Source organism: Elgaria multicarinata, chromosome 6, assembly GCF_023053635.1.
Source record: "Elgaria multicarinata webbii isolate HBS135686 ecotype San Diego chromosome 6, rElgMul1.1.pri, whole genome shotgun sequence".
NCBI lineage: Eukaryota > Metazoa > Chordata > Lepidosauria > Squamata > Anguidae > Elgaria > Elgaria multicarinata.
Window position 1 is genome coordinate 61,155,065 of NC_086176.1, and position 25,648 is coordinate 61,180,712.

Genomic DNA, 25,648 nt, shown 5'->3' on the forward strand with positions numbered 1-25,648 from the left:
AAAGCAGTAGCGAGGTGAAATCTGATCCCTGGAGATTTCCCGTGTGAAATCTGATCCCTGGAGTTCAAAGGGAAACTTGTAGTTTTAATAGTCCGCCCTCCCCCATTCTTTCCTTGAACTCATGGATGCCAGAGGCCTATGTCTGGTACTTCCATGTAGTTGACATGGGCACCAGGCTCTTGACACTCAACAAACATCCTGCCCCTCCATATCTTAATTTTATTTCCTAAGATGATGTTGTTGTTGTTATTATTATTATTATTATTATTATTATTATTATTATTATTATTGGAGGCTGGCATGCTGAAAAGTAAAGTGCTTTTGAACCTTATTTGGGTTCAAAAGAGTAGTTTTGTTTTTAAGCTCATTGTCCAGCTCTGCCTTGTACTTAAGTTCTTGGCAAGTTACTCATCTTTTAGTCTCACCAGTTTCCCTTTTGGGAAATGAATGTTTGGAGACTGACCATGTCCACCAAGGCACCCATTTTATGAATGGGAAAGCCCCACCCCCATGGCAGCCGCAGCACTCACTCAAATTCCAAATATGCCTGACTGACCTAAAAAAGTTGGAAATTCCTGTAGTACTTTCATTTGCATTGCTTAGTCTGAAATCACTTCTATAAAGTGTAAAGTGATGCACATTGGAGCAACCCCCCCCCACCCCAACTTCAAGTATAACCTAAAGGGATTTGAGCTAGCTGCGACTGACCTAGAAAGAGATTTTGGGGTTGTGGTGAACATCTCTATGAAAATGTTAATCCATTTTTTGGCTGCCCTGAAAAAGGCAAATTCCATGTTAGGCATAATTAGGAAAAGAACTGAAAATAAACCTGCTATGATAATACTTGCCTTATACAAAGCTATGGTATGACCATGCACAGAATACTGTGCATAGTTCTGGTCACTGCATCTTAAAAAAGGATATTGTAGGGTTGGAAATAGTGCAGAAAACTAAACTAAATGATCAAGGGGCTGGAGCAATTCCTCTATGAGGAAAAGCTACAACATCTGGGATGGTTTAGATTAGAAAAAAGATAAGTAAAGGGAGACATGGCAGAGGTGTACAAAATTATGCATAGTGTGGAGAACTTTTTCTCCCTCTCTCATAATACTAGAACCCGAGGTCATCCCGTGAAGATGATTGGTGGGACATTCAGAACAGATAAAAGGATGTAATTTTTCACACAGCATATAGTCAAATTATGGAATTTACTTCCACAATTGTAGTGATGGCCACTAATTTGGATGGCTTGAAAAGGTGAATGGACAAATTCATGAAGGATAAAGCTATCGATGGCTACTAGTCCTGGTGGCTATATGCCATCTCCAGTATCAGAGGCCGTATGCCTATGTACACCAGTTGCTGAGGTACATGGGTGGGAAGGTGCTGTGGCACTCATGTCCTGCTTGTGGGCTGGCCACTGTATGAAAAGAATGCTGGCCTAGATAGATCAGCTTTGTTCTGATCCAACATGGCTCTTATGTTTAATGTCCCAGATTGCAGTTAGGGAAGGTTGAAACCATTTTTTAAAAACAAACAAACAAAAACCTGTGAATTTAACTATCATATTTTTAAGAATTCCAATTAAGCACTCTGCTAAACATGAGTGGCTTTAATAATAATAATAATAATAATAATAATAATAATAATAATAATATATTTCTTACCCGCCTCTCCGATTGGATCGAGGCGGGGAACAACAGCAAGCCTAAAATACATAAACTGCTAATTAAAAACATAGTATACATGGTTAAAAAACATCCTAAAAGCATCCTAAAATTCTACTGGATAGGCCTGCTGGAAGAGATCAGTCTTGATAGCTTTCTTGAATGCCAAAAGATTGTGAAGCTGATGAATCTCCTCCAGCAGGCTATTCCACAGTCTGGGAACAGCAGAAGAGGAAGTCCTCTGGGTAAAATAAGTGCAACTCTTGGTGGATGTGGGCAGAATTGCCTCCTTCCCACTCTGTGCTTTAGGAAGATATTTTCTCTGCACTGCTCTATAACATTAATGTTACCCCCCTCCCCCACATGGACAGATAATACTACTGAAAATGGGAAGGGGTGCATAAAAATGTAGCATCATCTTCTCTTTACGTAAAGCTTTTCCAACATCATGTGATGATCACTTCCTTTGGAAATGGGGTGGGAAGGAGGGCGTATAGCCAGGCCAGCGTTACGTCTGGCTAGCCTGAAAACTAGTGGCTTCCTTTACTTGTAACACTGTTAGCTTTATGCACTTCTTTTTAAAGGGCTAAATAAGGGCAAATAAATATTTTTGCTAAGAATATTTACAGATAAGCACTATTCTGGCAGCAGTTAACTGTTGACTAAAGGAGCTATGAAAGCCCAAACTAGGACCACTGTGTCAGGGTCAGGGTGTTTTAACCTGAAGCATATGATATATTACTATAGTTTGGGTGTGAAATATTTCTTTATCTGTACAATAAATCATAGCTCACAGACATGTTTTTTGGCTGAAAGGAAATATTGTTTATTTCATAGAAATCAGAATATGCAATTTGTTATATAGTTTATATGTCATTTTTCAAAATTACTCTTAGATTTTAAAATGATCACTTACAACACTAGCTGTTGAAAATGACACTTAATACTGATTGAGCCTGCAGCCCAAAAATAGGTTGTGATCCTAAAGCTTGAACTAACAGTCCTTGCCTGCTTCTTGTCAATCCTGGTCACTTTCTGGTCATAACAGAGTTGTGGTCCAGCAAATACTTATTTATTCCAATTGTTGTTGTTGCTACTTCTGCCGTACATTGAACTTGTTGGGGCTTACTCTCCAGTAAGTAACAGAGGACTGCAATCCTGGGTTGCAATCCCATACAAATTTACTTGGGATGAAGTAAACATGCGCAACGTTGTCAGTCATCCCTGACTCGTGGACTAGTCTTGACAAGAAACCTTTAGCATTCAAGAAGCCAAAATTAGGCTTAAAATAATGGCACTAAAAATACAGATGCATACCTCTTTCACTGAGTTAAGTGTTATCCTCTCTGACTGACATTTGATCTCTTTTTCAAAATCTTCTAAGATGTCATTCCACAATTTGTCCTTTTCCAATCACATTCAAACTGATATAAAACCTCCCCAGTGTGCTCAGATCTGTCAAAATCCTATAGGCAACACTTTAGCCTTGAAAAGTACCACCATGAATATATTAACAGCGAGATCAGATTCAGAGTTACTGAGAAACAAAAGAAACCCCTAAAAAAATGTTAGGGGAATCACCCACCCACCCAAGGGTCCAACCCCCACCTTCCTACCCCAAAGCAGCTCAACAAAGACTAAGCATGTGGGTAGAATGGAATGGAACATTCAGAAAGAAGGCACAATTAGCTGGTGGAACAGGAGCATTCCACACTGCAAAAGTTTTCATTGTAGGTCCTGTTTGTACATCCATATTTTGAAACATGTTTTTTTACTGCTCGAAAAGTTTCAATTATAGCAAAGTTTAACCTGCCTGTGCTTTCAAAGAAAGAATTTACTAACAATAAACATTATTTCCTCTTTCTGCTGACAATCTGAACATTCTTGGGAATGCGTACATAATTGCCTCTTAGTAACTTAAAAATAATCTTACAATTTTTTTTACTCATTTAAAAATGTGTGTTTGTATGTGTGTGTGTGAGAGAGAAAGAGAGAAGAGTAACATCATAGTTTTCTGCCATCTTTACAGCTCCCCATTTATATGACATTTAAATTTATCTTATTCCAAAGATAATTTAACTATCGGGGTTACACACTTCCTAAATTAAAAACAGATTCTATTATTATTATTATTATTATTATTATTATTATTTTCAAATGCAGTTTCTTTTAAAGTAGATTGGCTATTTATTTATTACATTTTTATACTGCTCGGTAGCCAAGGCTCTCTGGGCAGTTAACAACTAAAACCACAAAATACAACATAAAAAGACATATTAAACTTAAAAGTTTAAAAATACCATGTAAAATGAGAATAAACCTAGCAGCTGTTACAGCCCAGGGGAAGCTTGTGTGAAAAGGTGTGTTTTCAGGAGGCGTTCAAAGGATGTTACATTTTCTGCTTCCTGAACATGAGGGAGGGTTTCCAGATGGTAGGTGCCACTACAAAGAAAGCCCCACCATCGAGGTTCTTCAGCACAACATTCCATTTGTTTTGGTATGACCAGCAAGACCTCTGAAGATCTTAAATGTCCTGGGCTTATATAAGGGTGGTCTGCTAGGTATCCTGGTCCCAAATAATTTAGGGCTTTATAGGATAATAACATAACCTTGTTTGTGGCTTGACAGCTAATAGGCAGCTAGTGCAGTTTAACACAGATGTTATGTGATCATAGCTAGGTGTCCCAGTGAAAACTAGCTGCACTATTCTGCAGCTTCTGAACCATGCACATGGGTAGCCCCACATAGAGCACATTGCAGTAGTCTAATCGTGAGTTTACCAGTGCATGGATCACCATGGCTAGACTATCACTATCCGGGATTAGGCATAGTTGGCATACCAACCTAAGCTGGCAATGAGCGCTCCGGGGGCATGTCTACACCTAAGGGTGTAGAGGGAGGGAGTGGGGAGGATCTTGTGATATGCTGGTCTTTAAATCCTCCCCCTGGATTCACAAGTCGCACACAATGTCTGCGGAGGAAGCAGGGACATTGCAGCCACCACTTTTTTTTTTGAAGCAGTGGGGGCGGTTGTGTAAGAGCAAGTCCCCACTCCAAAAAAGAGTAAGGGGAGAAAAAACTTTCCCCCTGAAATCAGCCCCCAAACTCCCTCCCTGCCATCCCAGGGGTGGCAAAATTGCTGCCACCGCCTCCCCTGATGGGCATGGAGTAAGTGGGCACCAGGCGGGATGGGCACTCACACCTCCTGCGGTCTCAGGATGGTCCTGGGACCACGGGCAAATTGGGATAACTGAGCAACCAGTTATCCTGCAAAAATGGAGGGGTTGCCCCTGGTATCTCCTGTGCATTATATGGATGCACAGGTGTGACCTAGGGACAATCCTGGGATAAAAGTCTTGTATAGACATGCCCAGTGACAAAGACAGATCCAGGAACACCCCTAAACTAGGGACCTGCTCCTTCAGAGGGAGTACAACCCATTCTAGAACAGGCCAATACCCGAATTCCCAGACCTGCGAATATCCATAGGGTGTCTATCTTATCAGGAATTAGTTTCAGTTTACTGGCCCTCCTCCAAGCCATAACTGCATCCAGGCAGTTTTTAAAAAGCATCTGTTCAAAATCTGTTAAAAGGATATTTAAGACTGGATGTTTAAAAGAACTTGGAAACTCTTTGTCCTGCCATATTACTAGTTTTGCTCAATTGTTTCCATTTAATTAGCCAAACTACTTTACATTTTCTAACTTGAAACAATTTTTTCCAGCATATTCAGCACTTCTCAGCTATACAGCATGTGTTTGATTCCTCTGTCCATCTAAATTTCAAATAAGCAACCCATAGGAATCATTTTCTGATTATCATACAGCATTGACCATGCATTTTCAGTGATTATACCTATGCTTTGATGCTACTTTGTAATCATGTCTAAAAAAGCCCTAAACAAGTCACCATTAATTTACTATAGCTCCGCTGCACATTAAAACCTCAAATATTAGATGTCTAAGGACCTTGCAATTTCTTAGACACATATACTCAAGGAAATTGAGTCTTTACACATTACCCAAAAGAAATTAGAATCTCGGGAGCATAAAGCTAATGAATTCACCAGGGGGTGGGGGGGAGAACTATCACTAGCAAATCTGGATCTGAGGGCCACACATGGGGGATTTATGATAGGAACAATAAACAGGAACACAGGAAGCTGCCTTACACAAGTCAGACCGTTGGTACATCTAATCCAGTATTGTTTACACAGGCTGGCAGTGGCTCTCCAAGTTTTCAGGCATGAGTTTTTCCAGCCCCATCTGCAGATGCCGGGGATTGAACATGTGCTAACATCCACCATGGCTGGGCTGTGGTGAATGTGAGAACCGGCCCTTTATCTCTTTATATCAGTTGCTAGGAAGCTGACAACTTGTGGGCTTCCGAAGGGTATTTGACTGCCCACTGTGGGAACAGAATGTTGGATTAAATAAACCCCTGGTCTGATCCAGCAGGGCTTTTATTTCTTCACTATTTCTTAATATATCACTTTTGCTTTACAGGCATAAGCGTAAGGCTGGAAGGAACAAGACTTTCAACTGCCTTAGGAAAAAGGGTTTCGTGTGAAAAGCTCGCTCTCCTTTATTCCTCATATCGAGGCAGTAGCTAAATCCTGTCGTTTCTTCCTGTATAATATTGCCAGGATTCGACCATTTTTGTCTGTCTCTTCTGCCAAGACTCTCGTTCACGCACTGATTATCTCTCGGTTGGACTACTGCAACCTTCTTCTCTCTGGCCTTCCTTCGTCTCACATCAGTCCGCTGGTCTCTGTCCACCACTCTGCCGCTAAGATCATCTTCTTGGCCCGCCGCTCTGACCATGTCAATCCACTTGGCCCGCCGCTCTGACCATGTCACTCCACTTCTGAAATCTCTTCATTGGCTTCCAATTCACTCCAGAATTCAATATAAACTTCTCCTGTTGACCTTCAAAGCTTTTCACGGTCTAGCTCCTGCCTATCTCTCCTCTCTCCTCTCACACTATTGCCCCGCTCGTGCTCTCCACTCCTCTGATGCCATGCTTCTCGCCTGCCCAAGGACCTCCACTTCCCTTACTCGGCTTCGTCCTTTTTCTTCTGCTGCCCCTTACGCCTGGAACGCTCTTCCAGAACACTTGAGAACTACAAACTCAATCACAGCTTTTAAAACTCAGCTAAAAACTTTTCTTTTCCCTATAGCTTTTAAATATTGAGTTTGTTCTGACTCTATACTGTTAGCTTCACCCTACCCGGTGCCTGTTTACACTTCCCTGTGCCTGTTTGCATTCTCTTTCCCTCCTTATTGTTTACTACAACTTTATTAGATTGTAAGCCTATGCGGCAGGGTCTTGCTATTTACTGTGTAATCTGTACAGCACCATGTACATTGATGGTGCTATATAAATAAATAAATAAATAAATAAATAAATAATAATAATAAGGAGCAGTCCTTTTTAACTTTAGGGCTCTGGAACGCGAGGCAGTGCCTCCGAATGCTTCATACTTTCCTTATTCCAGCTTGGATGAGAACAAATGTCGACCAGGAGACGGACCTTTGATGCAAACAGTGCGGCTTGCTGGGACTGAAGTGAACCTCGCCTCCCGAGTCCCGCCCCATTGAGAAATGGACCCCTCCCTGGCAGAAAGCCCCGGGTCCGCTTCAGCTGCGAACGTGGGCCCTGCTTTCGTCAGCAGCGCAGCCTGCAAGCGGGCCGAGGCGCGCGCGCAATGGGGTTTTGCCCGTCCTCGGAGCGCACCCTGAATCCCCTCCGCGCTGCTCCGCCTCCTGCCACAGTGTCAGCCGGGAGGGGCTGCCGGGCCGAGGGAGCCGCGCAGGCGCTGGCCACGTTCCCTCGCAAAGCCGACGGAGCAGAGGATGGGTCGCCTCGCAGCCTGCTGGCAAGGGCCGCTAGCGGTCCTGTGCCTCCTCTTGTGCGTCTGCGGGCGCCTCCCCGGGGCCGAGGGCTTCAGGAAGAGAGGACCCACCGTGACCGTCAAGGTGACTATAATCGCCCCGCCGCCGGGGCGCTGGAGGAGCCCCGCTCCGCTTTGGAGAGCTTCAGACCCGCCTACCCCCTTCCCCGCCCAGTTGTTTGGAGTAAAACATTCTCATCGCTGTCACGTTGAGGCAGGGAAGAACTCCGCAGGGCCTTCCTCCTGGGCCCTTCGTGCCCCAAAGCTGATGGTTGGGGGCACGGGTAGGGTTCCCCTCTACTTTTTTTTCCTGGCTGGGCTCTCGTGGCTTCAACATTTGCAGGGCAGACGAAAAATTCAACCCAGGAAGCTGTGGGAATGTTGGAATCCTCCTTGCTGTTGTTGCAGAGGAACCCTGCCAGGAAAAACGTTGGCTGCCTTGTGTGTGTTGTGTGCGAGTGTGTGGAAACTAGGAGTGTGCTACTAACACTTTTAATAATAGTAGCTTTATAAAAGGGACAAAAACAACAAAGAATCTTGTTTCACCTTAAAGACTAAGGATGCAGTCCTGGGGATGTTTAGAAAGGAAAAAGCCATAAACTCCCAGTATACTCCAGCCAGCATGGCTAGACTCAGCATGAAAGTTGTAGGACTTTTTCCTCTCAAAACATGCATAGGATTGCACCCTAACACATTTATTCTGGCATAAACATTCATCATAAGTGGGTTATAGTCCATGAAAGTTTATGCCCTAATAAATTTGTTAATCGCTGTTTTTGCTACAATAAGCTTAACGCAGATACCCTCTGGAAATTTATAAAAGGAACTGTCCTCCCTTTTTGGGCAGGGATCTTGATTACATAGGGCCTCCACATGGGTGATAGCATCTGATATTAAAGGAGAACAACAGGCTGGACGTGAACCTACAATTGTATTCAGGAGGACCTGTGGAATAAGGTGCAAAGGCTCTTTCTAGTCAGCACCAATTGGAATGGGAGATTGTTAGATGCATGGATTATACCTTAACATTTAATATCGCTTAACATTTTAACAAATGGAGAATTATTGGAATGGATGAAAGTAGAGGGGAAGAGCAAAGGTAATTGTAAAATTGGAACATAGGAAGCTGCTTTATACTGAGACAGACTAGTCCATCTAGCCTTATCCAGTATTGCCAACACTGATTGGCAATGACTCTCCACAGTTCCAGGCAGGATTCCCTCCCCCTCCCTACCTGAAGATGCTGGGGATTGAACTAGGGACCTTCTGCATTGCAAAGCATCGGCTCTACCACTGAACCACGGCTCCTCCTCCCCTAAAACATCCCCTGACAGTTTTAAGCATCAGCTCTTGACTTCTTCTTGGGTGCACATGTAGGACTTCATAGGAACCTATACCAAGATCCTACCAATATGTTGTAGCTGCTGGAAGACACTTTTCAATAAGAGCCGCTTCAGAAACTTAAAGAGAACCAGTAAGAGAGAAAGACAGAGTGACAAGCTTTTGGTCCCCGCACTTCCGGATCCTGTCTCAAGGGGGAAGATGCACATACCCTGTAATCTGGTATTGATTTGCTTCCAAGAATGTTTTCACAGAAAGGTTTAAAAACAGGAAGTGTGGGGAAATCTTGTGCAGGTGTACATGCTTCTAGATAGATGAAGGGTTTCCACTTTAAAGTGATAAAGTTGGGGGTTAGGAGATGGTTATCTTCTACCTTTGCTAAATCTTGAAAAGTTTGCCCTGGGGAATTAGGACCCCTTTGAGTTCTCCTCTGTCAACCTGCTGATATCAGTGATGAAGACGGGAACGCTTGAAGCTTACCGGACACAAGAGAAGCAACTCCTGGCTTGTATAGACTTTTTGATTCCCTTTGTAAATCACCCTAGAAATATTGACAGATAGTATAAAAATACTTCTAAGAAAGAAATAGATGAATGCAAGCTCCTGATAAAGCTCTCGCCCTTTGCAGTAGGCATATACAGGGGCAGATAGACTGCTTTTCTTCCTGAAAGTAACCAAGAAAGTGATTTCTTGCCCCCTCCCCCAATATATAGTTGCGTTAGGGTTCTGTTTAGGGAAGATGAGGAACCCTAGACTCAGCTCTCCACACTGCTGGTAGGCCAGTGCCATATTATTTTTCAAGGCCACACTCAAGTGACTAATCCACACCTTTTTAGACACTTCAGATTAGCCGTGTGTGACCTTTAACTGATAATAAGTGTTGAGAAAAAGTACCTGCTATTTTAGAAAATCTGAACTTATGGCTATGTATTGCTTACATGGATTTTGTTCTTGCATTTTATGTCGGTCAACTGAGAATTTTGGCCGACATAAAATGACTTTCCCAACCTGATACCTTCCAGATGTTTAGGGCTTCAGCTACCATCAGCCTTGCCAGCAATGATCAGGCATGCTGGGAGTTATAGTTCAAAACATCTGGAGCTTAACATCCTCGCCCTCTGATATGAGACCCATGGTTTGTACAACTCTTAAGGTAGAACTAAATATTACAAGAGAGACAGAGCTACTGCCTCCTTATGTCTTCTTATTTCTTCTTTTCCTTGTACTATTGTATAACACAACGTGTAACATGATGTAACTGCTGAACATTTCTCCATACCTGATGTAACGCAAGGTAGTGAATCCCAAAGAATAAATAAAATATGACATCTCATTTCTATAAACTATTCAAACTTCCTTACAATAAAAATAAAACTACACTATAATAAAAATATGATGTCAATAAAACCAACATATTATACATTTGACTGCTTTCTCCAATATGTGCAGTGGACCCTTGAGATGTTCAAAGGAAATCTTACAGGTCATTCCCAGGCTAACAGAATGTCACCATATAATAATATGAAAGTGGGCCTTCTTAGTGGTGGCACTTCACCTTAGAGCACTCTTCCATGTGTGGTTTGACAGAAAGAAACGATTGCACATTTAAAACCCATTTTGAAAGCCTATTTATTTACACAAACTTTCTCTGCCTTGTAATGGGTTATGACACTGCTCTGTCTTACTGTTTATTGTTTCTGATGTACATTATTCATGATTTATTTTTATGTTTTTATATTGTATTATGTATGTATTTTAGCATAAACCACTTAGAGATTTCATTATATTAAGAGATATTAGTATTCTAAATAAAAATATACATACTTGAGATTTCTAGGAAAAGAGGAGGACAAAAAGACCAGCAGTAGTTTCTTATTTATTGGAATGTCTAGTTCTGGCCTTATTTTTTTTTTTGCATCAAAGCATTATTTATTCATCTAAATATCAAATGTGTGTATGTGTGTTGATTCTGTAGATGTGCACATATTCTTCAGATTTATGGATGTTTACGCTACACAACTGGAATATATTTTGGATTTCATATAGAAATCCTGTATATAGCTATTCCTCGGTTAGTTTAGTTTGAGTGAAAGAGAGCAAAATCCAGGTGTGTTCTAGCATTTGACAATCTACAGACCTTAGGAGGGATTTTAATTCCCTTATAGAAGTAGCCTTTATAATAAAAAGGGAGTTTCAACAGGCATCGGATCAGTACCAATTGATGAGTAACCCATATTTTTTCCTTTTAAATTACCATTTAAGAGAAAAAGCATGAAAAGATTAATGGATAAATTTATGCTTCTTTCTAATATAACTTAATGTTTATGTCTGTTTTGTAGCATATGTAATCAATTTGGCAGTATTTAACCATCTGTGCTTGTGAGCTCAAGGGCCCCTACCTCTGACCCCCTGTTCTGGAAGTGGGATGTTTTTTGTCCTGAGAGCTGGATCATCTCACTGCTTTGCCACCTCTCTTTCGTGTTCTGTTCTCCTGACATCTTCTGTTCTTGACGAAGTGCTTTGGAGAGCAGGTACTATGAGATCAGCCTGGTATAAATCGTGGCCTTACATGCAATAAAAGATTGACGTTCTGGTATCAATTAACACAGAACATTAATCTCAATTTAATATTCCTCTGTGTTTTGTTTTCAAGGCAATCGCTAACGCTTGAATTCAGATCTGTGCATCCTTTTATAAATAATTTTTAAAATCTCAGAAATATGTAAAATGCATTAGGTAAAAGGGAAAAATTTGACAGCAAGGTGGAATATTTCATTGCTATCACAGGACACTCACACAGTTTGGACATTGCTTTATTACATAATAAACTGGTGCCTCATTAAAATTTCTTTAATGATGGAATAGATAAAACAGCTGGGTCAGATAAACGTGGAATAGAAGGAGAAAGGAGATTGGTTGAACTTGGAGACCTGAATAGGGTAAAATAAGAAGAAGTGTATGTCTACTTTAACTGTTATGTGGTTGGAGAAAGAGCTTCTCATTAGGGCCAAACTAGATGTGAAGTTAAACATGTCACTTACTATTGTGTTTTAATTGCTAGTAGCAGGTGTGGATACTCTGATCTTTTCTAGGGCCATGGTATGTGTGTCTGCATTTGAGTAGGTGGGTCCCAACAAAAAATAAACTTCCGTGTAAGATCCAGAAACGTGAAGGCCTATAGCAGTCTATCAGTGCAACTTTACTTATATATTCTGATTTCAATTTTTAATAATGATAAAAAAAAACTCTCATGGTTATTGAGGGCTTAAACTTGTACCACTCTCTAAAACGTGATTCGTATGGTCCTTGTATCCAGTGAAAAGACATATCTATTTGATCCCTTAAAATTATCATCAGGAAGCAGAGACAATGCAACATTGTGTTATAGGTCTCACATGTACAGCTATATTCCTGATCAAACGTAGTTTCATTGTGTATTATACCCTTTGAAAGTTAAGCGGCGGTAGCCATGATTGGAAGAAGGAAGATGATTTTTGCCAATGCTCTCTTGTAAACCTGCTCCAGAAGATTGGGAGAATAGCATGGCAGGTAACACAGGTTGTAGAGGGGGAAGTGGATTGGCAAAAATGCCCTCCCTCCCCATCAGATCAAAGGAAGTCTCCTTCCATGTATGGAAGAGCACCTTTGGATTCCAACTGATTAATTTTTAAATTTGCTTTAGTTCAATAATGTTTTACCATATTTGCAATGATTCACTTTTATTTCTGAAAATTTCCAGGTATTCTTTGATATACAGATCGGTGGCAAAGATGCTGGCAGAATTGTAATTGGCTTGTTTGGAAAAGTAGTTCCAAAGACTGTAGAAAACTTCGTTAAACTTGCAACTGGAGAAGTAAGGGCATTTTTAAAAGTTGTGTGCACACATTTTAGTGAAAAGACAAGTATTTGCAGTTCTTTTTGTAAAAGTATTTAAACAATTATCACCTGTTTATACTCATCTGGTGCAGCTTTCAGCAATTCCGGTTGCCACCCTCTCCACAGCCAGCACTGATCCATTGCCCTCCATTGAAGGTGTTCCAGCCTTTGTCTTCAATTTGCAGCTAGGCTGGGGATCTTCCTCAGTTGTCCTGTGCCCAGAAATACAGCTCCTCTATGTGAAGGCCCCACCCTTAGGACAGGCTGCTTCGGTTAAGGGTGTTGGAGGCTCTTGGAGCGCCTGTCTTTCCAGCACCTCAGCCTATTGGACATGAAGGCAGAAGCTGGCTGTTTTGGCACTAGATGGCAGAAGTGCTCATATTGCTTTGAGGCCCAGCACCAAAACAAGCTCAGGCCTTCCCTTTCAGTTCCAGAGAAGTTGAGTCTGAGTATTTGGGCACTGGGATGCTGGTGAAGTCAGTGCTTTAGCAGGCGTTTGTCGAACATTCCTCACCTCTGAGTTTTGGAGATGGAAAATCAGACAGGTATCATCCCCACAATTGTACTGAGCTAAAAGTCTAGAACTGTAGCGGTAATCTCCAACCCACCCTTCCAGCTCCAAACTTGGAGGAGTGGGAATGTGATTGCCCCTGACCTCATGCAGAGACACATGTGAGGCCGGGGCTAAAAGGAGTGGCGGAGTCCTGAGTGGAGGCAGAAAATAGAGGCAGCCTCACATGTGTCTTTATATGAGGTCAGGGACAATCATGTACCCTCTCCTCCAAGTTTGGAGCTGAAAGGGTGGCTGGAGATTACCACCACAGTTCTAGATTAATTTTGACATTCAAATGGCAAAATTAAAACGAACATATTAAGAAATTTAGGAGATCATTTTGCAAAGCATGTGGACTTGGCAGGATGAAGTATAATCTAAATGCTATGCATCTTATAATTCATGGTTGCAGCAATATGACAAAGCCAGGACTCAGTATTGTCAAAAGTAATTTTGCTTTACAAGCTTCTTTTGTTCTGCCATGCTGCAAGAATATATAAAATGTTATATGAAGTTGTATAATTCTTAATCATATACACACTTAAATAAGGCCCATTGAGATTAAGTGACCATGCATAGGATCAGGCTCATTTATTCTGTGAAACATTTGATCTTGTCTTTTTACTATAGTATGTCTTACTAAATTGCAATTGTGTCATTCTGAACTTTTTCTGTTAGAAAGGTTTTGGCTATAAAGGAAGCAAATTTCATCGTGTAATCAAAGATTTCATGATTCAAGGAGGTGACTTCACAGCTGGAGATGGCACTGGAGGTAATTCTGGTTTCTTTATGAATGTTATACATAAAATATAAAAACATACATAACTGCAGTCAAGCTGATAAGCCTTTGGCTAAATTGCAATTCAGCTATTTACATAGTGGGCTCTGGTTTTAGATACAAGAGATTTAGCAGTGGCACTGTGTTTAAAAAAAACCCAAAACCCTCAAAGCAACTTTAGAGAAGCAGTTCTCCCTTTCTTCCCCAAACCAAGTCCAGCTTATTCTGTGTATGTTTACTAGGTCCCATTACATCCCCTTGCATTCAGTCCTATCTACACGTACCTGGGAATGAGCCCAATTGACTCTTTCCCTGCCTATTTCTCGCCACTTACTGCAGATCCGCAATCATCATGATCGAGATGTTGAATCGAGTTAAAAATGCTAAGTGAGGCAGAGAAGTACCCATGTTCTGATTCAGCAAATTTGATAAGGCATTCTATAGGCACCTTTAAAGGCTAATTTATTACAGTAAGAAAGAATATATTTCATTTGTCCTGATCTAACGGAGGTGAATCTACTGTAGAAGCAGTCTTCTGCATACATATCCCTTGCTCAGATCTGGAAATGAACATCTAGTTGGGTGCTGCTCTTTTATTTATTTATTATTTACAATATTTATATACCGCTCCCCATTCAGGAATTCAAAGGGGTGGATAAATCGAATAAAGGAATGAAAAAATAAAAACACAATTAAAAATACGTTTTAAAAGAAACAAAAGTGCAATGAAATCCTGGCTGGTCATTAGAGGAAGGCCTCCTGGAACAATGATGTCGCCGAAAGGAATGCAAAGTTGGTGCCTGCCTGACCTCCAGAGGCAGGGAATTCCCCGCCACTCTGTTCTTGTGGTTTTCAGTACAGCATTCTTGAATCCAGTACTCAGGGAAGCATATGTTGTTGCCCTGTTTAGGAAGCATGGTGAGGCCTGAATGTATTCTTCTTTCCCTTCCTATCTATCTATTGGTCAGCTATACATGGCAGCTTGTATGTGCTCCTGTGTTAATAAACCTGAATGGCCAGAGATGTTTTAAATCAGTTTAGGAAAATGTGTACTTTTGTGGGTTAGTGCGTAGTTTGCACGGCATGCTGGGATTCCTCCCATTGCCACACAGCATAAACTAGGGTTGTTGAACCTCTTTCAGCCCAAGGGAGGAATTCAATTACAGAGAAGCTCACGGGCTGCATTCCCCTGGAGCTGAAGGTAAACATAACAAAAATCCCAGCATATTTTTTTAATTATTTTTTATTATTTCATATATATACATACATCATATACATATACATAAATCATATACATACATAATAACATTCCTCTTCGTTTCTTAGCTATACATTCTACTTCTTGAACTAACTCACATTAATAAGTGCCCCCCACCCTCGGGATCTTATTCTAGTTTCCAAACTTGCACTGAGTCTTCTGGAGGTGTTCTTCCTCTCCCTTTTGACAATACATGTTCTAGGAACAATTTCCATATCTCTTCAAAATCGTTTTTTGTTGTTCCCCTTCTAAATCTAATATTACATGTTAATTTATCATTTATAGCAATATCCCACATTTCTTTATACCAATTTATATCATAATCTCCTTGAACCTTCCAATTTCTGGATATCATTAACCTTGCAGCTGTTAACAGGTTCGTTATTAATTCTTTTTCCATCTGGTTACATTTAAGATTTCCATACATTGATAACAATGCTACACTTGGTGTTTCTTCTAAATCCATTCCAGTTATTTCATTTATCTCTTTATACACCATTTTCCATAATTTTCGTACATGTTCACAATTCCACCACATATGTATATACGTTCCTTTCTCCTGACATCCTCTCCAACAAAGTATCGAGTTCTCTTTATTTTTTCAGTTTAATTTTATTGGAGTTAGATACCACCTCCAAATTATAATAATTTTCTTTTATCCTTACAGACGTATTTTTCAACACTCTTTGTTTCCATATCCTTCCCCAGTCCTGCTGCTCTATTTTCTCCTTCAAATCTGTTTCCCATACCATCCTAACAGAATCTTCTTGAGTTTCCATTTCCAATAATATCTTATATATTTCACTCTTTAATCCTTTTATCGATTTATTTTCTTCTTTTTCTTTCTCTTTTTGTAAGATCAAATCCTCACATTTAGTGTGCTTTCTGCAGTATTATCCTTTAGCCATTTTTTGGTCCATTTGGATACAATTGAACCATGATATATTTCCCCCTTTTAATTTTTCTTTTATTTCTTCCTTAGTTCCCACCTTCTCCATCCAATCTCTTATTTTAAATACTTTCTCATCTTTTAATTTCTTTACCAACTCTTCTTTTAAATTTTCAGGAAACTCCCTCATTACCACCACCGGTGTTATTGGGGAAATGACTGGAGCCAATTTCCTTTTATATATTCACCATATTTCTAACACATTCTTTAAAAGAGGGTTCTCTATTCCCCTCCTCCACTTTGAATTATGGTCCTTGAAAAATATATTTTCTAAATCCCAGCATATTTTAGCTTAAAGTTCTTGTCACCAGTAAATAAGCTTTAGGAGAGGCTTTTCTACTTTGTAGAATGGTAAAATACACACACACACACACACACACACGTAAAAGCCAGTAAACCACCTAATGATCAGTAGTTGGGAGAAAGGGGTGAGGCCAAGGGAAAGGGGTGGGGCCAATAGGAGAACCCCAGAGGGCCATACTTGGGCCACGGGGCTGAGGTTCAGCACCCCTGGTGTAAATCCTGGGAGCTAATGCAACCGTCTTCCTAGAAAGTTTTCTTTAGCTGCCTTGATGGAGGAGGCTGTTTAGGGGACTCTGCAGGTCCAGGTGTTGCCTTGCAATGTTAAACTTCATAAACAAATTTACAATCTTGTATTTTCTGGTAGCTTTATCTAAACCTAATGCCTTGCTTCCCAGGAATGAGCATCTATGGAGATAGGTTTCCTGATGAAAACTTTAAATTGAACCACTATGGTATTGGCTGGGTCAGCATGGCTAATTCTGGTCCACATACGAATGGTTCCCAATTCTTCATTGCTGTGACGAGGCCTGGCTGGTTGGATGGAAAGCATGTAGTATTTGGAAAAGTCATTGATGGAATGGTAGGTTAAAAAATTAATTGGTTTTGTTCATTGGTTGGAAATTACTTTGACTATAGGCTACTGTCATTTTAAAAGCATACCAATTTTCTACTTCAGTTCTGGTGTATAGTTTCTTTATAATTTTTTATCTTAACGTATTCTTAATTAAGATGTATGCATACTGATTGCAGGAGGGGAAAAGAAACATTAATCCACACAGCTAGCCACTGTTATCCATGCTCTGGTACCCTCCAGAATCAACTACTGTAATGTGATGTTCATGAGGTGGCTTTTGAAGACTGCTCAGACTGCATCTGGTGCAAAATACAGCTGACAGGTTATTGCCTGGAGCCAATTGCTGGGAACATCTCACTGGTACTTAGACAACTTTCCTGGTTCATTGCTGAGCACGATTTAAAGTGCTGGTGCTTGTTTTTAAAGCCATACGTGGCTTGGGACCTGGGTACCTTAAGGAATGCTTGCTCCTCCAAAAGCCTGTCTGTGCATTAAAGTCATTTTCATGCATGGTGACTAGAGAAAGGGCTTCTTGATGGTGGCACCTTGACTCCTTTCCCAGGCAGACGTGCCTAGAGCACACATAGTTTTATTTTCAAAGAAGATTTCTTTCTTTCAGGATTTCAATGCTTTGAGGTGCTCCTAAAGTCTTTAGTTGCTGGTATATTTTAATATAATTCTGGATCACTATTTTGTATTTTATTGTGTTTTTTTTTAATGTAACCTGCCCTGAAAGCGTGGTTACAGTATGGTGGATACATTCTTAAATAGCTTCTAGGGACTTGTTTGCTTTCAGGAGACTTCTACAGGCTGTCCATCCAAAGATGGAAAATATGGTGTTAAGTTCAGAGTGTTTAATATTGGACAACATGTTTTTACCTTTTTCTATAAATATGACCTCTTAAGTCTTTGCTTCAGTCCTCGGAATTCTTCCCCTCCTCTGCCTACATGTAGTTAAGATAGTGTGAAAGTCCTACGATGACCCATACCCTAACTTTTAGGCAGTGGCTAAAAACCATTTCAATGATAAGTAGTTTGGGGCAGCAGAATGACAGGAATTTAATTTGCTGCTACTTCTAACTTGAGCAGGAGTGTACAAGTTGTGACTAGCCTTGGTAGCCCATTTTTACTAGCCAGCTGGAATATGCAAAAGGTGTTTCTGAATTATTTTCTCTTTCCTCTAACCATGTGCAGCCTGGCATTTCCTTCCTGAATGAAAGAGAAGAACTTACAAGACAAGTGGCATGGCTTTTCCACAAGCCTGAGTCCCAGCAAATCCCCTTTTAGAAATTATAAACACTGCTCCCACCTCCCTTGGAAGTATTCTGTATGTGCCAGCTCCAGGCGTTTGCCTTGGGCAAGGCAGTCCTAATTGATCTGCTCCCTACTTTCTCACTGCCTTTGTCTCTTGCTCCTCTTCCCTTTTTTCCTTACCACTTGCTTGATTGACAGATAGAAAGCCCATGAGCAAGTAGGCAGTGGCATCTATTACTCCTCCTTCTCACCACCACCAGAACAAGAGATGATGAAGAGGAGCACGTCCAAGGAGCTTTTGTTAGTGGGGTCCCTGCTGGGATGTGGGCCCTTGGCAAGCACCCAAGTATGCCTACCCTTGTCGCCAGCCCCGATCTTGTACACAATAACCAATTTCTCCCCCTCCTCCAAATAAATCACTTGTTTTTTCCAGTCTTGTCCAGCATCTTGTGATAAAATATTTCCCCCCATAACTCTCTAAACTTCCTTGCTTTTGGCAGGCTCTGGTTCTTGCCCCCACATCTGCTCTTGAGCACAGCCACCACATCACTTGCTCTTGAGCACAGCCAAGCAGGAATCCACTTTCTGGACCGAAGACCAATAAACACATTCATTTCCTCTGCAGATGTCCACTCCAGGGTTCCCTGCTTCCTTGCAGCAATTCTGTATGAGTTTGGTTTTCAATTGGCCCCTGAGCAAGACTGAATTGCTGTAAAACAGGAGTGGGCCACTTTGGGAGATCCGGGGGGCATTTTTGCCCCTCAGAATCCATTATGTGCAATCTGCCAGGCAACCTGAGAAAATATTTTTTTTTAAAAAATGTTTAAAGCAAAAATTGGCATTCTGGCATTACAGAGCGCCAGAAAGTTCAAATTTAGGTTTTTTTTGCTATGGACACCTTTTCGCCCTTAAAAATATAAACAATTTAATTGGGGGGGGGATGCGGAGGCGGGGCAATGGGGCCATGTTGTCCACCCCTGTGGTAAAGCCTCTGTTGGGGTGGGGTGGAAACAGAGACAACTGGTTCTCAGCCAATAATGCACCTGCTGTAGAAGGCAAGTCCAAGGGAAAAAGTGGGGTGAGGAGCAACAGAAAGAGGCACACATGCAGCTGACTCCCAACTCAGTCAGAGGACTGGAAGGGGCACGGCAAGTTTAGTGACGATAGCAGAAGCTGGTTTTGGCAGCCAAGTTTATTGGCTGAATAAGGGAAACTCCTCCCAAAAATCCACTCCCAGGTTTTTCTGGCAGTTTCATTTAGTCGCTGCAATGCAACCTCCTTCCAAAGACAGCATGGCCATTCTTACTAGCCAAGATGAAGTATTCTTGTGTTTTCCTGAGATAGAAGTTATAGGGGATTTCTTAAACGATTGACAGTGACGTGTATACTTAGTGCAGACTTTGGCCAGATCTATACCAAGCAGGATATTGCACTATGAAAGTGGTATGAAAGTAGTGTATAAAAGGCAGGAGCCACACCAAGCAGGATAAAGCAGTATGAATGGGGTATGAAAGTGGTATATGATATGTGTCAATGGGCCCCAACACTTGTCAGTGCACTTCAATACCGCTATAAAGCAGCAGTGTGGCTCCTGCCTCTTATAAACTGCTTTCATACCGCTTTCATAGTGCAATATCCTGCTTGGTGTAGATCTGGCTTTTGTGTTGCACAACTTGGAGCACTTCAGATGTTCTAATTCTAGGGCTTGGGGTACTGCTTCAGTGCAACTTGCTTCTTCTCGGTCTAGTGCTTGAGCTTATGACGAAGGGCTGTAGCTTTCAGTGGTAGAGCACGTGTTTTGCATCGGGACGGTCCCAGGTTCAATCCCTGACCTCACCATGTAGTGTTGGGAAACGTTCCTGTCTGAAACAGTAGAGAACTGCTGCCAATCAGTGCAGACCAACCTTCGGCAACCTGGTACCATCCAGATATTTTGGACTACAATCCCCAGCATTCCGGGCAATTGGCCATGCTGGCTGGGGCTGATAAGGAGTTGAAGTTCCAAACTTCTGGATGCACCAGATTGGGGAAGGCTGGCATAGACACTGCTGAGCTAGATGGACTAATAACCTGAGTTGATGTAAGGCACCTTCATTCATATAATGTTCTTATATCGGATCCAATGTTAGCACACAGAGCTGATGGTTTGACTTCAGATAGCCAGTCCAAATAGACCGCTTCAAATCAAGGAATGTTCCAGTAAAGACACAATGTCTCTTCTTACCAACTCTTCCTGTACCCCGTTTTTGCTGGAATTCCCATTCAGAAGCACAGAAACAGATTCTTAGTTGTGTCCTTAGTTGTTGTTGTTGTTTTGTGGTGGGGTGCTGTGGAGATGTGCAGGAAAGTTGCACTGGAGAGCTAAAAGGGATCCCCATTTATACACCCCAATATCGACTGTTCAGTACTTGTTTTTTCTGTTGTATGCTTGAGATCAGCTATCTAGTTATCCTTTTCATACAAAGTCTCTCTTTCTCTCTCTCTTTCTCTCTCTAGTCAGTAGTGCATGGTATAGAACTTCAACCAACAGATGACCATGATCGGCCTCTTCAAGACTGTGTGATTGTTAACAGTGGAAAAATAGTTGTAAAAGAACCATTTGTGGTTGAAGTAGATGACTGGACAAGTTGACAGCAATGTGAGCAGAAGAACTGCAATGGTTTTGCAATACTTTTGAAAGGAAATGTGGCAAGCTCCCAGGAAGCACTGAAATACCTGGATACTAAATCGTGGAACACTAAAGACTATGCTGATGCCCTTCTCCCAGGAGGGATAGTTTAATGGGGGGAACCCCATTGTATATCTATTGCTTTAAGTAGTTGAAAAATAGGGGTTTTTCCTGTTCTTTTTATTAGTTATACACTACTTTTTTACCAAAATCATTAACAGCTCCCTCTCACATTTTGGTCACACACACACACAGTGTTTCTAATGATAAAACTCCAGTTAACACATTAACGGCTCCTACTAAAAACACTGAATATGCAGAGAAGTTCGCTCTGAATAGGAAATGGATTCTTATTCAGCCAGCTCTTCTAAAGCTACTTATGGTGCTGCTTTCTTAATTTTTGGAATATGCAGGTGAAGAAAGAAGAAATTATGTATCTACACAGCAACTTTCCCAACATAAAGAATACTTGAATCTTCTTTCCAATCAAATTGTATTTCTTGCACAAAATATAAACATATTCATTTCCTATGGCATATAAGAGTTTCAAATGGAAGCTGTTAACATGTTACTGTTACAACTATATTATGTTACCAATGCAAATAACTTGTTTACTCACTAACATGTATTGATATATTATATAGACATTAAACTTTTTCTGAGAGAAATTATTTGTTTCTAAAAATTATTACCCTGTTTTGCCAGGCATCAGTAACAAATATTCTTAGTCAACTAGCTTTTAAAAAGTAAAAGTGTATTCATTCTCTGGGCAAAACAAACAAAAACAATCCAATGTATTTTAGCTTAAACCTCTTACTGCCAATTACTAAATCTTATAAGAGAGGCATTTCAACTTTTTAGAATGATGGGAAAAAACTGCACAAGAGCCAGCAAACCACTAATGAATGGGTAGTTGGGGGAAGGGCTCATGGCCATCTGGGGAACACCAGAAGGCTGGATTGGGACCACAGGAGGACCTGGGCCTGAGGTTCTGGATTCCGGACATAGATGAAAAATTGAAATGTGTTCTCATTTAAACCCATACACTCAACCATAACTCATTACAATAGGATAGAGTGAGTTCATTTACCCTCTGTAAAGAAACAGATTATTCTGACATGGGGACTTGCCTTACTGTTTAATATAATTTACATTGCAGCCTCCTAAAGGCCTGATTTTGGTTTGCAACTTTAATATGAAAAAAAGACTAGCCACAACAAAATCTTATCCGAAGCCTCATATAATCCAAGCAATGATGAGTGGACAATGTAAAGGTTAAGATGAATAGAACAGCGTGGATGGGCAAAAGAGTTCAACCGCGAAGGCTCCTATTTGACTGGAAATTAGTACAAGTAAAACACTAACAAATGCTGAGTAATGTTAATGCTTTTATTTTGGATTCCAACATCTTGCAAAACATATGCATATGTTCATGTTGCTAATTGACCTTTGAACATTGATTAGCTGATTATTGTTACTAATCATGTTCCTGTTTGTTTCTGTTACAGAGTGATATAGGTTAATTAACATGGGAAAGTTATGCTAAACAAGCATTGTGTTGTCTGGAAGCACAAGGATTGTGGCCAGGGTCCTGAAGTAAATTAAAGCTACATTTGAGCCGAATTTCAAGCATATGAACATTTTTCTCCCTTCTTAAGATAATGTGAACATGATATGACATCATCTCAGAAATATTGATACAATAAGCTTATATTGCATTTCCAGTTTTGGCAATGATTTTCTTAACATTTGCATTTTTCAGTCTCACATGTGCTAGAAGATCCTGTGTATCCACTGCCAGCAGTAGATACTACATTGAAATGAAAGGCTTAATGTAGTCATTTATTAAAAAAAAAATCAAGTACATGATGTTAGTGTAATTTAGCATATGAATGTCAGCTATTTTAAGGTTTAAATATTTAGAGTTCAGTAAACATTCAACAGAATAGCATTTTCCTCCATTCATAATTTTTTAAGCAGCAATGTTAGTGATACACTGAATTAATTTAAAAAGGGGAAAGGTTCCATCCTCCGACTTGTCACGTCTCATGGTTTGGAGTTTTATTAAGAGCCTGGATCAAGAAAGAGGGATTTACTTTCGTTACTATCCTTTCAAATCCATTTTCTACCTGGGCTGTAGGTGAGGATAAAACAATCCACGAAGAACACCTTCAATAACTACGTTTGGAAAGTCATCTGGAAAAAAAGGAGAGAAGAAAAACTGCTTTCTTACATATGTCAATACAATATAAATGTTTTTGTAGAACTTAACAAGGCAAGGCCCAGTATAATTTAGGATATTGCATCACCACCATGTTTATCTATGCTTAGGATTGTGCTATTAGTAATGCTGTTTCAGCACTAAACCCACTTTAGTGTAGCATTGGGCATTGCTTGAATGCACTGCCAGATTTGTAGCGTATTGATTTAAAGGGATGTTCTAATAGTTAATGCTGCTAGGCTCCAGCTCTTTATCTGAATCTTTTCTCACAAGGAAGATGGATTACACTGGCAATTCAATTTCTAACAAAATCTCAATACACTTGAAGGAATTCCAAGATTTCTACTGGGAATACTTCACAGCAGTTTTTCCATTGTAGTTTACAGCACTGTTTAGTCCAAGTTGACTGGAAGAGGCTTATACCATCACACAAGCATCCCTAGAGCAGCAACCCTACAGAGCATCAAGTCAACAGAAAGGGACAGGATTCTTACCAAGAAGTCGCATCTAAAGGGATGATCAAGGTAGGCTGATCACCATAATAAATACACCGCTGAAAATTAAATACTAATAGGAAAAAAGGAGGCTCCCAGAGGAGGAAAAAAAAGTTTGTGTGTGTATCTCATGTTTTGTGTTAATTCTAGACATCCATCCATTAAAAATAACCTAACTATATTAGGACCAAAAGAGTAACTTATTTAACATATTCAGCGGATCAGAGACCCTGCATATATTCAACCAAAGTCATGATTTAAAACAAAGATTCTGTTGAGCAGTTTTGAAAATCAGCCCTTGAATTTAACAAACCATGATGTAATATGAAAAACACTATCCTACTGACATATAACTGTCTATCCTTGGGTCAAGTTTGTTGCGATATTGCCAGCTTGGAGTAGATGGGAACAAGATGCAACAGTGGGCTTCTCTTATTCTTCTGATCAGAACTTCCACCACCTCCTTTCCCACTCTATTTGAGCTTGGCATCTCTTAAGAATGGTTGAAGTTGAGAACAATGTAAAGGAAAAAGGAAGAGGTATGTGGAGCTGCTTAAAAGGGGAATCCAGTATCTTTGCCCTCATAACATCCATCACTTTGTTCAAGAAGCTTTCGTTTTGATGTGATTCTAATTGTGGGCAGTTGGCTACTCTTATTAAAGCTGTCAGTTCCAAACTAAGGTGAGCAGAGTGAATGAAAAAACAGTAATAGATAGGTAGATAGATAGATAGATAGATAGATAGATAGATAGATAGATAGATAGATAGTATGGTCTTTTTCCTATTATATGAAGAAATTAAAGTCAGCACAAGAAGTGTAAGAACCACAAAGCACTTATTTTTTCCTAAGTTATTTAACCAGTACACACAAATGTCTTAGGACTATGAGAAGACAATAAACAGGTGTCTCTGCAATGCATGCACAAGTTCCTATATTGTGCAAGGGCTTCCCTTGTTCACCATCATGTTGGGAATGCGCCATGCAATCATCCTTGTTATGTGAGTAGAAGTATTCCCAATATTGTAGTGGATAGTCACATTCATGCACAGTGGCAATGGATGCGCACACTACTTAGAGAAACCCAGATAATGGCTGTGTTTCTGTAATTATATCCAAGAACTTTGGCTATTTGGTGGTATAGAAATGTAGTAAATAACTAAACCATTGTCCCTTTTACCTCACTATCTAAAAACATGTTAGCTAAAGACAATGTCCCAGTTTGCACACAACAATAATTCATGCGTTGCTTTATCCATGAATTGCTGGGGATGAGAGCAAGTGTGCTGCCTCCTGCCTGTTCATCCCCTCCTTTTGCATTCGCTTTGGAAACATCCTAGAAAAACCCTATTCCTCGGTTCTTAGTCATGATGGCCAAACCTGTTTAAGAGTTAAACAACCCAGAGTTTTAATCCATGGTTTGTTGTTCGGTTCGAAGTGGCAAGCAGATGGGAGGGCAGTGCACTTGCTTGCAGCCCCAACAATTCAACGTGCGGACCGGGTCAAAGTTTGAATCGAGATCTCTCAAGTGCAGAGGGTTACTTGTGTATTGCTTTGCACACTCACCCTGCTGCTTGTAAGAGATATGAAGCACGGCTCAAGGAACACAAATGCCCATTTTCACTGACTTTGGGATTGGTGGGTGGATATGGAGGTACATTCAGGCACCCAAACTAAACTGGTTGGTGATTTGCATGATCAAACTTAATAGCATTGACCATCTATCCTTGATCTAACAACAGAAACACAGAGTGGTCCACTAGTGGTCATAAACAACGGAAACCTCATAAGAGTGAGCAAAACACTTTAAAGATTTGGCT

The 25,648-nt window shown here is 40.5% G+C and overlaps 2 protein-coding genes across 2 annotated transcripts in view; one reads left to right on the forward strand and one right to left on the reverse strand.

Annotated features, from left to right (window-relative positions):
• The first annotated feature begins 7,519 nt into the window (after positions 1-7,519).
• On the forward strand, positions 7,520-21,774 carry PPIC (peptidylprolyl isomerase C). The gene is made up of 5 exons (XM_063128597.1): positions 7,520-7,646; positions 12,642-12,755; positions 14,010-14,103; positions 17,015-17,199; positions 20,944-21,774. Exons 1-5 carry the CDS (start codon positions 7,524-7,526, stop codon positions 21,076-21,078), a joined length of 651 nt encoding a protein of 216 aa, XP_062984667.1. The 5' UTR covers positions 7,520-7,523; the 3' UTR covers positions 21,079-21,774.
• Positions 21,775-22,490: 716 nt separating this feature from the next.
• The window catches only part of SNX24 (sorting nexin 24), an 82,210-nt gene continuing 79,052 nt past the window's right edge, over positions 22,491-25,648 (reverse strand). The window contains exon 7 of the mRNA XM_063129484.1: positions 22,491-23,311. Within this exon, the coding sequence (XP_062985554.1) occupies positions 23,241-23,311 (71 nt within the window). The 3' untranslated portion in view covers positions 22,491-23,240. The remainder of the gene's footprint in view (positions 23,312-25,648) is intronic.